General features: G+C 40.1%; 1 protein-coding gene across 3 annotated transcripts in view; it reads left to right on the forward strand.

Moving 5' to 3' along the window:
• The window catches only part of PAX3 (paired box 3), a 107,593-nt gene extending 98,028 nt beyond the window's left edge, over positions 1-9,565 (forward strand). For all 3 annotated transcript variants that reach the window (XM_081192675.1, XM_081192673.1, XM_081192674.1), the window contains 2 exons: positions 5,782-6,028; positions 8,065-9,565. In XM_081192675.1, the coding sequence (XP_081048801.1) occupies positions 5,782-6,028; positions 8,065-8,099 (282 nt within the window). In that variant the 3' untranslated portion in view covers positions 8,100-9,565. The remainder of the gene's footprint in view (positions 1-5,781; positions 6,029-8,064) is intronic.
• Positions 9,566-17,725: the final 8,160 nt, after the last annotated feature.

Here is a 17,725-nt window from a genome sequence, read left to right on the forward strand (position 1 = left end):
GGGAGGGGGGGAAAGGGGAGGTGGTTTCCTAGTGAAAATAGTGCACAGCAGGTAATGCCATCCATCTTAGCAGCAGTTTGAAATGTTCAGTGTAGTGATGAATGAGGGTATCTGACCCACATCTGTTTTACATTAGAATGGAACACTGCCCTGACATCGTTAGGAGCATTTGTCAAGATTCCCTGGACAGAGCTTCTGTAAATTACATGCTGCAAATGTGTCAGGGTCAGATAAGAGGATATCATTAACTCCACCAAAGTTTACTCATGATCCTGTCAGTTCAACTTAATACGTTAACAGCCAACAATTTTCTTTGTGCTGTTTCATTAAATCTTTCAATCAGGGTGAGAGAGGAGGGAGGGGGAAAGTATAACTGTAACCCCAAAATATAGAACGTGTTTGCCTCCCATAAATCATATTAATTGCAGACATGGTCACAGAGCATATTAGATGCAGGCATGCGTAAATGAATTAAAACATGTGAGGGTTTTATGATGCCTATGGTAGGTCCAACTTGCTATAATACTAATCATGTTAAGTGGCATCGCATTTCATTTCAATGAAATAACCTTTTTCTCAGATTAGCGGGATTTACATTATTCAGGATAGATGGACCTGCCATAATAACCTAATAATAAACCAGATGTTGCCTACATATATTTAAGCTTTCATCACTCACCTCAGCTTAAATACAGAGGGTCAGCTCTTCAGCTGTTGTGGAGATGGGGCATTTACACCAGCTGAGCTTCTTTGTTATTTCTGGAAATTACAGCATCTCTGTATATTACTGGATGTTTCGTAGTTCAATGCATTTAGCGGCAGGCTTAGTATTCTATGCTTGGGAGCATGTGCTCAAGGTACAAAATGGGATCCACAGTGTATTCTTAGAGAGACGGATGAAACATATTTGATAATGGGCAATGGCAGTTGAAAGTATGAAACCATTCGGCATATATGAAGCGAGTTTTCTTGCGAAATGTGATCCCAAGTCCACATCAGTTTCTCTCAGAAGATCAGAACACTATTTTGCCTGGCTTTTTGGAAGCAACAGAATTTTGTTGAAAACTAATATTAACAAATGGGTTTTCAGTATCATTAAATTTATTTCTTTGACCTCAGCACATGATGTTCTACATCTACTGTGTCTGGAGGGGCCACACATCCATTGTATCCCCAGGAAAATTAGGGGCGAGCAAACAGGGCGCTTTTGAATCATATATGCAGGGCTTTTTTTCAGCCAGAACTCACAGGAACTCAGTTCTGGCACCTCCTTGATGGATGGCATTGCCATTATAAGAGAATAAGGGAAGTGTTCATGGTGAGTTCTGGCATCTCTTTTTCTAGAAAAATAGCACTGCATATATGTATATTGAAAATTTGAGCCCTAATGAAACTTTGGCAGGAAACGTGGATTCAGCAGGGCTGAAAGGCCACATGTTTAGCCTTGCCCCAAAGATCACATGGTTCTACCAGCCTCTCTTATGGAGAGAGGAAACTTCTGCAGCAAAGGAGGGACTTTCTGAATCAGTGGAGGCTCCCATGAAATTGAGAATCCAGGGCCATAGGTGTGTGCAAATAAGGCATGCAATCATTAGTTGTGTAAGCTCAAAGTTTTACACCAGTTAGAGGGCTTCTATTGTATTCCTTCTGAAGTAAATATTGAAGTTAGGTAAAACATAGGAAATACTTTATTTTCCTCCTGTGCTTTAATCACGTAAAATATGTAGCATATTCAACATCTGGTTTGACTTTTGGCTTCAGTGGAAGGGTGTTAGATTTAATTCTAAAGGGAGTGGAACCCAGTTTAGCAATATGCTGGATGCAACCAAATTCTATGCAAGTGGTCAAGATAGCACTGAATGAATTCCATCAGGAGGAAATAAACCCTCAACTGAACTGCTGGGCTTTTTCTTGCTGGCTTTCTGAAACCATTTAGCAGGAATGGAACTATATCCCAAAACAGCTAACATTTGTGATTCTCATATTCATGTTTCCCTTTCCTATTCATTCTTGGAAGCTCAGAGTGAAAGATCCTTAAAACACATAATGCCTAAAACAAACATTTAAATAAAACAACAATGTCATAATACAAGGACAAAACAACTTTCCCTACACTTTCTATCAGCTTGTTAAAATGTCATGTTAGCACAACAGAGAATGCAAAATATTTTTTTCTGAAATAGATTTAGCTTTTTTTAAAAAACAAAACAAAACAGTATACATTATAGAGAAGCATTTATTTCTCTTTTTACAGTTCATTGTTTCTTTAATGCTACCATATATTTGTTCTCCTTTTATAGTTTTTTTTTATTTAATCATATATGTATATATGGAAGACTTTCAGAAAAGCCACAGAATTGTAGCTGGAAAAATCTCTACTGCAAGTCAGTTCACAACTCTAGAAATTTTGATCCAGGTGTAGAATGTACTGCTTATCTTGGCCTGTCCATCAGGAGGGGCTCCAGAAGTTGATGGACTCCAACTCCCATCAGTCCCAGCCAGCATGGCCAATGGTCAAGGATGGCAGCAGTTGTAGTTAAACAACATCTGCAGGTCTATAGGTTAACTGCCCTGCTGTGCATCATTTACTTCTAAAGTCCTTGGGAAGTAGAGGTGCTCAACATGTCTCAGGATAAGTCTTTTAACTGCTTTCCTAACAGAGCGATTAGGGTGAAGCCAGCCATGCCCTTCCTGTAACTCCTTGTACTGGTGCTATAAGGTCACGACACATACCGCAAGAGAGAGTTTCTGCCTTTAGGCTACTTCCCTTATAGCTTTCAAAGAGAAAGGGCCCAAAATCTAATTACCTAGATGCTAATCAACTGCAGCAAGAATCCAAAAGACTCTGGAAGTATTTCCAATATGACAGTTTTTGCTCTGATTCTATATTATTGTTTTTCCATCCATGAAGATTAGTTATTTACGAGTGTTGTGTGGTTGGATATGTTAGGTAGTGCCTAACACTTGACAGAGATGACTGAAACAAACAATGGGGGGGGGATGAAATGAATTCACCTCGCAAGTCCACTTTTACCATGTGGGCATGGCAAAATGGGTGCCTTTCAGTGAACATCCAGAATTTGGTGAATGGTGATTCTTCATCAAAAGTGAAATCCGAAAATCTTTATTACATTTGTATCCCACCTTTCCTCCAAGGTGGCACACCAAGCTCTCTTTCTCTCCATTTTCCTCCTTACACTGTTTCGTCACCTAACCTACCTGTGAGGTAGGTTAGGTGGTGAAACAGTGAGTGGCCCAAGGTTTCCCAGTGAGCTTCATCACTGAGTGGAGATTAGAACCCCAATTTCCCAGGGATCCATCTAACACTTTAACCCCTACACCACTCTGGCATTCAGAATTTCAGATAAAATATTGGTAGAGCACTTTCTGGGTTTTATCTCTGGCGTCTCCTGGTGAGAGCTGCTGCCATGGAGAGTAGTGCCAGCATCTCCTGTTGAAATGAAATGGCTCACACTGGTCCTTGATGGCAGTAATGCCTGAAAAGAGTTAGAGTCATGGGCTTAAACACCACTTGGAGCTCCTTAGAAGAAGTGTGGGATACAAAGGCAGCATATCACAACAGAGCTTCTCTAGATCTACTCCGGGATTAAGGACTGGATAATCTTGCCTATGTAATTTCTACAATGGGAATAGATTTCCACCTGTCCATGTGATTGCAATTAAAAACACTTTCCAGACAGTCCTAATCTTATGAGATGCCCTGACGATAATGGTGATCTCAGCACCACCACATTCACTGTTTCTCTGAAGCATGGTAATGCTGGGTTGATATCATAAACAGAGCCAACAGACAGGTAATTCATGGAATATGAGGCCATCAGTGACTACCAGCTATGATTGCTATGTTCTACCACCACTGTTGGAGGCAGTATGCTTCTGAATGCCACTTGCTGGGAATCACACGTGAGGAGAGTGCTCATGTTCTTGACCCAGTATACCTGAAGGAGCGTCTCCACTCCCATCATTCAGCCCGGACACTGAGGCCCAGTTCTGAGGGCCTTCTGAAGGTTCCCTCACTGCGAGAAGTGAAGTTACAGGGAACCAGGCAGAGAGCCTTCTCAGTAGCCTGCCTTGTGGAACACCCTTCCACCAGATGTCAAGGAAATAAACAACTATCTGACTTTTAGAAGACATCTGAAGGCAAACCTGTTTAGGGAAGTTTTTAATGTTGATGTTTTATCGTGCTTTTAATATTCTGTTGGGAGCCACCCAGAGTGCCTGAGGAAACCCAGCCAGATGGGCAGGGTATAAATTATTTTATTTTATTTTATTTTGCTTGTGGGTTTCCCATGGGCATCTGCTTGGCCACCGTGAGAACAGAGTGATGAACTAGATGGGCCTTTGGCCGGATCCAAATAGCTCTTCTTATGTTCTTAACGACTCTGAGTAGGGAACGTTTCTAAGTGCATCCAAATTATGAGTGCCTGTGATCCTACAAACATTCAGTTGGGAGCAGGTCCCATTACTAGAACTTTTATCTGAGTAAACATGGATTGAATAGAGTTGCACAAGGCTGGCATACAACTTTCAAGGACAAAGCAGACTGTTCCAAATAACTGCAAAGACGTGTAGAAGTGCCATTTTTGCCCTAAGAAAACCAACCCTAAGAAACTTGCAACTGTGTTGATATTGGGAGGTTGTAATGGGTTCTGTGAGTGATGCTCGGATCCTCACATCTCAGTTTTAAAGCAACCCAGCAACTGGGTTTAGCTGGGATCTTGCATTTGCCTCAGTCAGATGAAATGTTTTGCAAAACTGCAGAGCTGAAGATGAGCAGGATTTGACCTATTATGCTAACTACAGTAAATAGGGAAACCTGTCTCCCAATAGCTAATCGAGTTAACAATCTTATAGTTATGCAGTTCATTGAAGAATTTTAACTTTCTGATAAATAATTTGTACTTTAGCTTCTAATCAAATCATGAAGGTTGTGCCAAAATAAATATCTTCTAGATTTACTGTTTTTGACATAACTCAGGCCCAAAATGAAGTCCTCCCCTCCCACTGCAATCCATTATTTCTGAGTCTTGAAAGGACAAATCTCACAACCCCAAACATTCCTCAGAAGGAGACTTCACCAAGTTCAGTGGATCTGAATTCCTAGTAAACAGATTGCCATTGAATTCAAATACAATTATCCTCAAAATACTTATGCTAGCAGTTGGGGACAGAGAATTCCCATCAGTCCCAGCCAGCTCAGAGATGGTGGAGTTGCAGTCCAACAACATCTGAAGACCACAAATTTCTTCAGAAGGAGATTGGGGGTAATAATAACGACAATAAAATCTTCTGATAGGAAAACCAGCTATGTGAAACCACTTTTTGAATTATTAGGCCAAAGTTAGTTATCCATTTGGGAGCACTAGTTTAGGAGGGCCAGTGTGATGTAATGGTTTTGGTGTCAAACTAGGCCATGTGAGACCAGGGACAAATCCTCACTTGGCCAGTCACCAACTCTCAGCCTATGAGGACAAAATGGAGAGTGGCAGGGAATGATGCATGCCAACGTGAGCTCATTGTAAGATGTGATCAGTCATTATAGAGTCAAATAAATGGTATTCCTATACACTACAGATACTATTTTATTTGGGTGGTGGTGATGCAGCAGCAGCAGGGATGCCAGTCAATCTGTTTAAACATATGCCATATCTATTTCTTCTTGAAATTAGAATGTCAAGAATTAGAGACTTAATATTTTTGTGGATTGCTTAATGTGTAGTATTGCATGTCTATTAACCATTTCCCCCCTTTTTGTTTTAGGTAATGGGCCTCTTAACTAACCATGGTGGTGTACCTCACCAGCCCCAAACTGACTATGCCTTGTCCCCATTAACTGGGGGTTTAGAACCGACCACTACAGTATCGGCTAGCTGTAGTCAAAGACTAGATCATATGAAAAGTTTAGATAGCCTGCCTACATCCCAGTCGTACTGCCCACCAACATACAGCACCACTGGTTATAGTATGGACCCTGTCACGGGATATCAGTATGGACAATATGGACAAAGTGAGTATTAGGTCATGATCAATCTATATAAAAGCCAGTTTTGGGGTTCTGTCTTTTTGTCATGTAATTGGGTGTCCTCCAGATGGTTTGGACTACAATTATCATCTGTCTGGAGGGCACCAGGTTGGGAAAGGCTGCTCTAGCATTGCAGGGCAACAGTTGAACAGGTCTTATCATTGAGTTCGGCCAGTTCCATGCAATATACCAGTTCGGACCACCCTGGTACTGTCCGAACTGGTCCATCCTCTAGCATGAGCCAAAAACGGTACCCAGGGTAGACCTATGAAGCTTCAAGGGTGGAGGTATGAGGCTCAGTTCTCAATAGTGCCTACTGAGTTCAGTGATACAGCTGGAAGAACCTGTCTCCTGTTGAAGACCAAACTTTTAAGGCTCTCTTAATGCACAGACCCCTTCTTTCCTGACGACCTGTGCTATTTCATGCTGTTTTAATTTATCATGTATGTTTAATGGTTTATCATGGCTTTTTACGGATTGTATTTTGCTGATATCTTTAAGCTGTATAGTGTGTGTGTGTGTGTGTGTGTGTGTGTTTTCAAAAGGGGGTTAGACATTTTATAATAAAGAAATGATGGGAATTTTGCAAGTTTATGAAAAACATTTCATCATCATCATATTTCTTGAGAATCCAAGTCCAAACCTGTTTTTAGCCTGAGTGGTTGTTATATCAGAGGAATGAATGAATGAATGTTATATCAGAGGTAGGGAACCTCCAGCATTTGAGATGCTACTGGACTCTGTTCCCATCAGCCCAAGCTAGTGTGGTCAATAGTCAGGATTAATGAGATTTGTAGTGAAATATAATTTATGTGTATGTATAATATGTAACTAAAACTTCAATAAAGATCATCTTAAAGAGAGAGAGAGAGAGTTGTAGTCCCAACAACATCTGGTGGGCCACAGATTCCCCTGATTACCTTGGCAAAGTGAATTTCATTTAGGCTGCAAACCCATTAAAATCAATAGGGCTTACTTCTGAACAAACAGGCAGAGGATTGCACTATAAGCCTCCATTCTGCATTTGTAAAACAGAGATTATAATAGCCTGTATAAATTGACATGATAAATTATACCTAATCTAACTCTTCTTGACTTAAGTATAGAGTTTGCAAATATCAGTATTCCCAGGGGCCATGTTACTCCTAGAGTGATCCGGGCAGCAAAACCATATTTCAGTGCACAACTTGACAGGTAGGCAGGCCCTATAATAAAGTTAGTGATATTTAATAATAAAAACTTCATAGTTACAAAATTCATTCACTCCTGCCAAGGGGAATGGCCAAAGGGGTTGTATACAACCCCTCCAAAAGAGATACTATCATTCAGGTGTGAATTGTCATTCTCTCTTCTTCTGGGACAAAAATATTTTCCTTAAAAATGAAACGATGGTCAATTTTCTAACCCATTTTAAATTGGGTAAGATTATTGGGCTGCTGAAACCATTAACACCTCCTCCAAAACAATAGGAGTCTTATTTTGACCATTAAAAGTGATGCATACATCTGTAATAACAAAACAAGATGAAAATGTTTGCCCATAAGAAGAAATAACAAGAATACATGTAAGTCAAGAGCGATGGTGAAGCACATATATTTTCTTCCTTTCATAGTAGAGCTACATTTGCTGCTAAGACAGTGGATTGTTCCAGCAAGATTTCTGCTGCATAATTATTTTCTAAAGTGATGTCAACAACATCTTGATGTTATTAATTGTTGAGACATGAAACCTGATTGCCATTAGGTAAAACAGAGGGGTTGTCCAAAATGAAATAACCACTGGCATTCCACTATTAGAAACACATGTTCTTAATGAGGTCAGCTCAAGAATCATTATAGTATATAATCCCAGATACATAGAGTTTTGTCAAACTTGTCCTAAAAATAAAAATATTAGGCCCTTTCCTTTGATATATCAGTATTAAATATGACAATGTCAACCTGTAGTTGACACTGCCCCTTGCTGTGAGGTTGTCACAGCATGACTTAAAAAGCTTCTTTTGCTATTTTCTTTTCTTACAGGTGCCTTTCATTATCTGAAGCCAGATATTGCATAAATGAACTGCCCACTCCAAGTTAAAGCCAGTCTTGTTCCTGGTCTCACTCCAGTATTTGGAATGGAGCGATCTTCTCACCAAAATGAGGCCCAGAACGGAGTGATCATACAAGAGATAATGGGACTGTTATGTTTTTTCCTCCAATCAATGCTTTCAATAAGACATTTGGACATGTTGGGTAAAGCAGCTCGGAAGACAAAGACCATGAGCCATAACACAAATAAAAAGCAGCACAGCTCAGCACTGATTTGTATAAAGAAGAAAAAAATGGCAGAATGTTTCGAACTGCTGGGCTGCAGTAAACATTCCATTTTTAGGTTGACGAAGAGGCATGGATTAATTTGGACACACCATGTTCTAGAATATGGCATGGGATATTCTGCAAATTCAAACCATTTTTGACATTTGATGCCGACTTTTGAATCTGCTCAGTTTGCAAAGCACGGGCGGGAGAACACTGTTTTACACACTGGAAACTCAAAAGGAAATGTTAAGGTCCGTAGGAAGCTAGACTAGATGTTTGAAGACTTCCAGAAATAAGTTATTGGCTATCTTCTTGTTCTTTGTAATCATATTGTTGATAAATGTCACATGCGAGGGTTTTCTTTTTCTTCATTGCAGCAAATGAAATAATTGTGTAACATGAAGAAAAGTTTTGCAAAGTTTTTTGTGCGTGTGAAGTTTTCCTAGTCCATGATACCTCCTGGAAGAATCAAGCAACAACAAACAATACAGAATACCTTTGATTTCCATGACTGCTTAACAAAGTGCAATATGGCGTACCTCACCAAGCCTTGGTAACATCCAAGGTCTTATATATAGAATCAAAATTATATTTTTCCAGGTACTTTTATTTTTTCAGTACATAGTTCACTCTTTTAATATGCTGAGGTGTCACAGTCTCTTTAAATGATCTCCAGTTTCTTAGTTTTGACAAGTGACCATTCTGGGGAGACAACACATTTTAAAATTCTTATGTTTACATTTATTATTATTATTAGCAAAATGCAGGACATAAATCACAATGTCTCTGAAGGTGACATGTAATTTTAAATTATACAGTGGCATCCAATATATAAAGGAAAATACAATGGAAACCAAGGTTTACATACGTTTTTGTGTTGTGACATTTTCAAATGTCAATAAATTTGTGTTTTGAAATGTTAGGAGGGACAGGAAGACGGAAGGCAGTGTTATTTATTTTTTCTTTATTCTTGGAACAATGAGTGAGGTAGGGCACAAATACATTCCTTTTAGAATTCAACTCAATAAAAATAGTGAGTTAGTAAGACTAGGTACAGAGATTAGTTTTCAGATTGGTCTTAAAGGGTGATGGAACAAAAGAAATACTATCTTTGTGTTACAGCCTCTACCAACAACACACGTGTTGTAAAAAAAAAAAGTCTCATATTAAAAAGTGCAGTAAATATTTACTATTTATAATGAATAAACAGCTATGAAAACTTGCCAAGCACTCACTGCTTTTGGTCATAAATTGTGCAAGCAGCAATGATATTGTTGTTGTTAGTGCTATTAGTGCTTCTCCCCCCCCCCAAAAAAAATGCATCACCAATGTATAATCCACTCTACAGAGTAATGAGAGTAAAATGACAGTAATACAGGGGACTGCCTTGTACCAACTCGGGCCATTGGTCCATCCAGCTCAGTTTGTCAACACTGATTGCCAGACGTCCTGCATGTCTTTCCTAGTCCCACCAAAAGAGTCATAGGTTGAACCTGGGACCTTCTGTGGATGCACTTATGCTGTACCACTAAACTATAACTCTTTCCCCAAGAAACTTATTATGGCAGCATCACTCACAAGGAACCTACAGTCCAAGGTCAGAAATACACATTCCATGCAGTTCCAGTCTTGTTTGATTTATAAAATGCTGTGCCTTCGACCACAACTTGAAGGGAAAAGAGAGAAAATCTCCAGGCACACAAGAGAAAAGTTTAATTGGTCGTAGGATGTGTACATATTATTGTTTATTCCAGCATGCTCCCACCACTGGTGTTTGAAGCCATGTCGACATGATATTAGCCAGAATCCATATACTTCCTTGTAGGTTCTTGAACAATACTATGGTTCAATGTGTTTCTCCCCAACTGGCTTCCATCCAAGTTGAAAATATAAGCCATGTTCACATCACACTTAAGCATGGTTCAGAAAGACATGTCCAATGGAATTTATAAAAATGCTGATTGGTATATCTGAAGGCATCTACCAATCCATCTTTTAGTGTACCAAAAGCATCTACCAATCCCTCTTTTGGTCTACCAACACTATCTTTGCTGGTGTTTTCCCTGTTGTCATATCCCACATGCTCACATCAGGGAAAGATCAGTTTGCCCTTGCTTTATTGCAGAGCAATTCTGCTGTGCTCTCAAACAGGAATGAGTGAGCCTCAGCTCAGGGCTGTTTGAAAGGCCTGCTCTGGGAGCTGGTTGTGGCTACTAACAGTGACAGAATATGTTTAAAGCTGTTTTCTGCTTTGTCATTACTTTGCGGGCCCAGTCTTGGTAAGCCGGACGTTGCCAGGGTAGGGGCACAGGAAGCAACAAACAACATGACAATATTTGGGGGGTCGAAATGGCCGCAACTTTACTGTTTACAGATGCAAGAAGTCTTTGGCTCAGGCATTGACTATGTATCCTGGATCAGCCAACCCCGTTGCTGGCTGATAAAGTTATCAGGGTGAATCCTGAGTTAAGGATCCCCATATGATGCACATCAAAGATGGGTGACTCCTCCAGGACACCAGTTAGGAAGCTCCGATTGCCAACTGCGCTGCTGGAAGGAGACTCTGCTGGTTTTCAGAGATGGGACCATGATTTAAACCTGGACCAGAGTGGAAATATGCTTACCCAGGCCTATTTCCAAATTCCCACCTCACAGCCTGACCTCTGATTGGCTGATTCAAAAGAGGTAGAGGAGTTCTGTCACTTCCCACAGCTGGCTGGAGCTGATGACACTGGCCAGCCAACCACGTGGAGTTTATTTCCCTTCCACAGCTTGCCAGGATGCAACTGCTGCCACCATCAAGAACCACAAGCTGTCTTTATATGCCTGAGAGAGGCTTGTGCTAAGCCCCACCTCCCCCATCAACCTCTACTCAGTTTAAGCCTTGAAGCTTTGATCCTATGGTACAGAAAGGAAAATGAGAAGAAACTAAAATGCATTCATTAAACACATGTACACACACCCACACCCCTCTGTTGTCAAGCGGTTTTTGCAAAGGTAAATGATCCTGTGAGCTTATGTCATCTCAAATGTCTGCAGCGCAAAACCATTGTGGTCAGGCATCATTTGTTATCAAACCTATCAGGCAACGTCAGGAGAAATCAAAATACAAGTGGGGAAGACATACTTCATTTGACCTTTACGGGCTAATTTAATCAAGTTAGCCCGATGCACAAATATGAAAGAACATCTGCTGATAAGGGCAAAACTATAGCTTCCTTGTCTTGAGCTTGGAAGCAGCTCAGAGGCTTCATTAACTATTCCGTGTCCTCAGCAGCTCTTATACTGTTTTCATATGGTGAGCATATTTCCCTGTTTCCCTGTTTCCGTGCCTCTTTTCTTTGGGCAGCAAAAGGAATGCGGTACTACCCTGTTCTGTGTCCAGTGAAGGGACTGTGATGGGTGTCCACCTTTGACTACAATGTTATGCATTCTTTAAATGCACATAACACCCCAAATGCCAGGCTGCTTTGCAAAGGGACAACAATCTTTAGACTACTTCTTTGTAAAGTGTGCCACAAGTAATGAAGAAGCAGAAACAGGGTAGATAAAAAGCAATGCTTAAAGTAGTTTTTATCTGATTTGTGTTGAAGTTGATTTAGGCTGCAATCCTATGGTCCCTGGAATAGTGTGGATTTTCCACTCTGCAGGTAGAGCAGGAAGACTATTGAGGTATCTTCCTTGCAGCTGCAGGTACCTCTCTGGTTGCCTCTCCATCATCTTGCAGTGGAGAAGGCAAAAGGAGGCATAGCAGGGGCAGATCAGGTTTTAAGAATGTAGCCAGTTCTATACGAAATTAGTGCATTGGTACATCAGGCTCAGTATTGTCCACACTGATTTACAGCAGCTCTCCAGGCTTTCAGACTGGGGATAATTCCCAGTCCTTACTGGATATAGCAGGTATTGAATCTGGAATCTTTTGCATGCAATGCAGATGCTCTACCCCTGAGCTATAGCCCTTCCTTGGGATCTGCTGGTTTCAAAGCAGGAGGATGAATAAGGACCACGGAGTTGGAAAGGGCCCATGGGTAGAAAATGAATTTGTGAAGCATAGCACAAAAAGTAGGAACTATGAGCTTCAGAACAGAAAGCATGGGCATATACAGAGTGCACTTCCTTTGCCACTGAAGAATCACTGTATTTCATAAAAGGATTCCACAACTCAAGAGTGTTCTCAGATCGTGCTTCTTTACTGAAAAAAAAAATGTTTAGAGGTGCTATTTGTTGAATTTATTTCATTTACATTCCTAAGAATTTGGGTTAGGATCAACAGGAACCTTATAAACTCATGAAAGGGTCAATGAGCAAAGGAAGTTTGGGAAACCTTGGACTAGGGATTCCTAAATGAATGATCAGCTCCCTCTCAGCAGAACAAGGCTCTTCGAAGGACAACTTCATCTGGTTTAAATTACAGATAGGTGCAGATTCCTGGGTCTCCCCCCAGTAATGTGCATTTCGATTTATTTATGATCCCATAATCTGTGGTCAAGATTTTAAATGTTAATGCCCCCTGCTCATGTGCCTCAACAGTAGTTTAAGCTGCTTACATTAGCAGACAATAATGTTCATCTCAGCAGTTCGTACTGCTTTCAATGCCACAAGAATAGGTCGGACCAATTTTCTTTCTGGCAACCTTTCTCCCAAGACATGCAGATGGAGAGGTGCAGTTAGGTGAAACGTTTGGAACGTAACCCAGGTTTCACAATAAAGCTTGTTTGATGGTTCACAAAGAAATAATGGTACAGTACTGTATCCAAATCTTGCTATTGATGGAGAATGATAATTGATTTCAATGGGTCTGGGTTGGTTCTCTCTCTCTCTCTCTCTCTCTCTCTCTCCCTCTCCATCACGATTTTCAGCTTGTGGGAGCATGGAAACAGACTTTTTGAGTAGCATTGCTAGCCTTGCTACTCTTGTGGAATGACTTTCCTGCTGAAATATGAGAGGCCCATCAGTGCTCATTCTGCTGGCTCCTACAGATACCTACTTAAACAAGAATTCCCTTGAACTGAACTTGGGGTTTTATTGTTTTAACTGTTTTGTTGTGCTTTTTATTTGAGAAATTAGCATACACTTATGTCATTGGCAAAACTCACCTTTGAGATCCTTTGTCTGTAGAGAAATACAAGTTATCATCCTGCTAGGGAGGTCTCTGGTGAAGGGCTTCAAAGACCACTCAACAGATCTGCTCAAACAAGGTGTCCAAATGTTGCCCACAAAGCTTGGAATGTAGAATCATAAGCTTTCCGGTGTTGCAAAAATAATCAGCTGTAAGGCTCAAGTCTTGCTGGGTGTAGTTGACATCATAGGCTGGGACATCACAGCTGCTGATGCAAAATCCATGGATGGCAACACTTCAGCAACTGATACACTTGTGAAATGTCTACAAGATCCACTGTGATATCAGTGGCAGGTTGCAGATACCACATGACCTGGAAGAGCTGGGAAGTTTTATTGGCTTTGGGAACTTGGCAAGTTCAACCAAAGGCCATTTACAATTCTGAAGGAACTAGGTTCCAAAATTTATAAAGAAGCATAGGATGTTGCCCTGCTCAGCAGAAATGGTTAAAGAAGGTTGCTATGTGAACAATCACATGTGATAATTGCCTTAGTTTTCTTTATTTCGGCTGTTATGAGCTCTGTTGTTAGGAGGTGGGACAATCAGACAGAACAGAGGCAGGAGGAACAGGAAGTCAAGTCATGCGGGCTTTTGACAGTCACTGTCCACCATATTGGTGGGACCTGGGCTGGCTCTTTGTTCACCCGTCTCTCTCTTTAACTTCTAACAGTCTTCCAGTGAGCAAGAACTTTCTTGGCCCAGGAGCTTCAGCTCATGGTAATGATAATCTGCAAAAATACAGGGCGATTGCTTCTATTCTGATTTTGCTCAAATTCATCAGGGGAGATTAGCTGTGACAGTTTATTCAGTGACTAAATCTTGATACTTTTTCAGTCTTAATTCATAACATAACTGTAAGCTATTGCCCTGTGTTTATATTTCCCATCCATTTCTCACATTTCCAAAGCAGACTGATATGCGATCCCAGCAGTTTAGCTTCCATAATTGGCATTTTTCTAGGACCAAAAGGAAACAAATTCCTTATCCCCCATACTTATTTAATTTCTGGGAAACAACAAGTAAAATGGCTAATCCACTGTTTGATCTTGGTTCCCTCTGCTGAGTGTTCATTTCTCTTTTAATCTTATGCTTTCTTTTTAATCTTCATTCATTGTCTCTACCATCACTGGATGAATTTCTTATCCTTTAACTATCCTATGGAAATGATAATGTGCAATCCCAAACATTTTTTTTTCCATTTCTTTAAGACAAGCAATGGGCATCTACTTCTTAAACACACTCAGCACATATTCTCTAATAGTCTGCACATGAAGCAAATGTTGCCTTCATGTCAATGAAACATGGACCCAAGCTCCAAACAATGAAACATGGACCCAAGCACCATCACATCTTTCTACAACAGTTTTTACACCATTTGTTACATCATTGCATTGCATGATCTGTCTTAAAAAGTAATTTCTGGTTCACACATAATCAGGCAGTAAATGCAAGGTCCATATCTAAAAATACCTTGAGCAATATTTTAAACTACCCCAAATGCTGATGCGCAAAGTAATAACAACCCTTCACAGCTTTTCCTGACTTGCCCAACTTGTGGTTCTGGTCAACATTCAATTGTGCTAAAGTATTTGAGTTTAAACTTCTGGAAATCTCAGTCCCACGAAGCCATAGCTTATATAGCATGTCTTGTGTGATGTCCAATTGCTAATACTTCAGAAACGTTAGAAAGGATTCCAAGGACCCAGGAAGTGACATTTATAGTCCATGCATTATATAAAGGACAAGAGTTTTAAGAATTGCACTCCAATAGATCTTGGAGAGGGTGCAATGAAGAAATGAAATGTGCCCAATGTAATAGTACAAAATTTAGCAAGAGCAGTGCTTCTTTCTGGGGGTACTCAAAGGTACACAGTAACAGCACCTTTTTTCTAGAAGAAAAGCACTGGTTAAAAATGTGGCATTTCTGTAACAACTTCATGGTGAGTACCAGCACCTCTTTTTCTAGAAGAAAAGCACTGAGCAAGCATAGATGAAAAGCAGCACATGGGATTGAATTTGAGGCAATTTATTATATCAAGAACCAGTGGGTGGCTAAAGATTCTTTACCCTGCTAGGAACATTCCATACTAAAGTAATTAGTTGGTTTACATAAAGATTTAATACTACATCTACTAATCAGAGTGGACAAAATAGTAGCTGTGATCCAGAAAGGACCCACAGGACCCAATTTGACATTTTGGCACAGTAAACTATTGGGGCATTTTATCATGGGAAAACATACACATCGGATTAAGATGTCTGAGAGCTACACAAATCATCAGTGTGGCCTCTTCTTGCAGGTAACAATGTATCCAGAATCTCACCTTCACCAGATCCCTACAGGACACATTAAACCTGAAGTTGCAAGATTTCCTAACTGCTAAGTCATTTCTATAAACCAGTATCTTTTATTTCAACAATTCCTTTTTAAGAATATTTTTAGCTATCGGTATCTTTACAATTTACAAAACTTTATTACAAATTAAAACAAGAAGCAATTCCTTTAAAAAAAATTTTTATTGAATTTTCACAATTATAACAAAAACAACCTGATAAAAAGGAGAAACAACAGCAGAAAAACATACAAACATCAACAAAACAAAAAGGAAAAAAGGAAAAAAGAGAAAAAATCCTAAACCACAACAATAAAAAACATAATTTTGTCCCATATCCCTTAAAACCCAAATTTTATATACATTGTTAATTGACTTCCTCAAACCGCTCCCTTCTGAATTTCCTTGTATCTGCATGTAACAGCTTTCTAATATCATTCTCCCACAAAAATATTTCCAGCTCCTATCTAATCTGTTCACTTTTCTTACTGTTCTAAATCCCAATTATTTAATTAAATCCTAATTTAATCCTAGGCCTGTTTGGTACTTTCAAGTGATTTCTAATTTTTTATATTACAATATTTATTGAAATAGTCCTTAAATTTATTCTAGTCTTCTTGATATTCCTCTTCTTTCTGGTTGAGGATTCTTCTAGTCAGGTCAGCTAGCTCCAGGAAATCCAACATCTTCACCTGCCGTTCTTCCACTGTTGGAATTTCTTGAGACTTCCAATTTTTTGCTAACAGCAGTCTTGCTGCTGTAGTGGCATACAAAAATAGTTTAACATCTTTTTTGGGAAAACAACAAGCAATTCCTAACCTGGTTCTGCCATATTTTCCAAGTACTGAATTTCTTTTTAAACCAGTTGGATTGGATCCAAAGTACATCTGTCACACTTTAGCCCAGTTGAAATCAGTGGGACTTAAGATACTCATTACTATTTTCTCCCTCTGATATTTCAGTGGGACTAATGTATGGAGAACCTAGCCTGCATTCAAGCCATCATTTCACTAGAAGTATCACAAGGTATGCCAGGTCCCCCTGGGTTGTGCTTATAAGATATTGTGCTTATTCCAAGATGAGCGTCTTCATGCACTATGAAGATATGAACAACCCCAGTATTTCTCAAAATAAAGCCATTCATGTACTATGGCCTATGATTTGCAAGTGTACCTATACCTGAGTTACTAAAAAAACCAAAGCCCTCCCAGTTCAAGAAAAGCCAGAAACACTTCCAGTACAAAAACAACCTAGTAAAAATCTGTAAAGCAAAACAATTAAAATCAAAAAGAAGACCAAAGATTTCTGTTAAAGTCAAAGGTGGAAGCCAGGTTTCTCTCGAGCAGGGCTTCTGATCCTGTGGAAGTCTATGCCTTTAAAGCTCTAAACAGCCTCGGCCCAGTAGACCTGAAGGAGCGTCTCCACCCCCATCGTTCAGCCCAGACACTGAGGCCCAACGCCAAAGGCCTTCTGGTGGTTCCCTCACTGCGAGAAGTGAGGTTACAGGGAACCAGGCAGAGGGCCTTCTTGGTTGTGGCGCCCACCCTGTGGAACGCCCTCCCATCAGATGTCAAGGAAATAAACAGATAGACTTTTAGAAGACATCTTAAGGCAGCCCTGTTTAGGGAAGTTTTTAATGTTTGATGTTTTATTGTGTTTTTAATATTCTGCTGGGAGCCACCCAAAGTGGCTTGGGAAACCCAGATAGATGGGGGGGGGTATAAATAATAAGTTGTTGTTGTTGTTCAAATAGAAAAAAGTGGGAGGTGATTTCGACCAAGGCCCTTCCTTCTGCCCTCCCCAGTACCCCCTGAAAATCATCTCAAGTGATTTGGAGGACTCTCCACAGTAGTTGGAAGGCTGTGCGGCAGAGGGAGATTTGGTAAAAACTGCCTCTTTTGCTCTTCCATTAGTGGGCATCTTTGATGGA

Source organism: Podarcis bocagei, assembly GCF_964188305.1.
Source record: "Podarcis bocagei genome assembly, chromosome: 4".
NCBI classification, from domain to species: domain Eukaryota; kingdom Metazoa; phylum Chordata; class Lepidosauria; order Squamata; family Lacertidae; genus Podarcis; species Podarcis bocagei.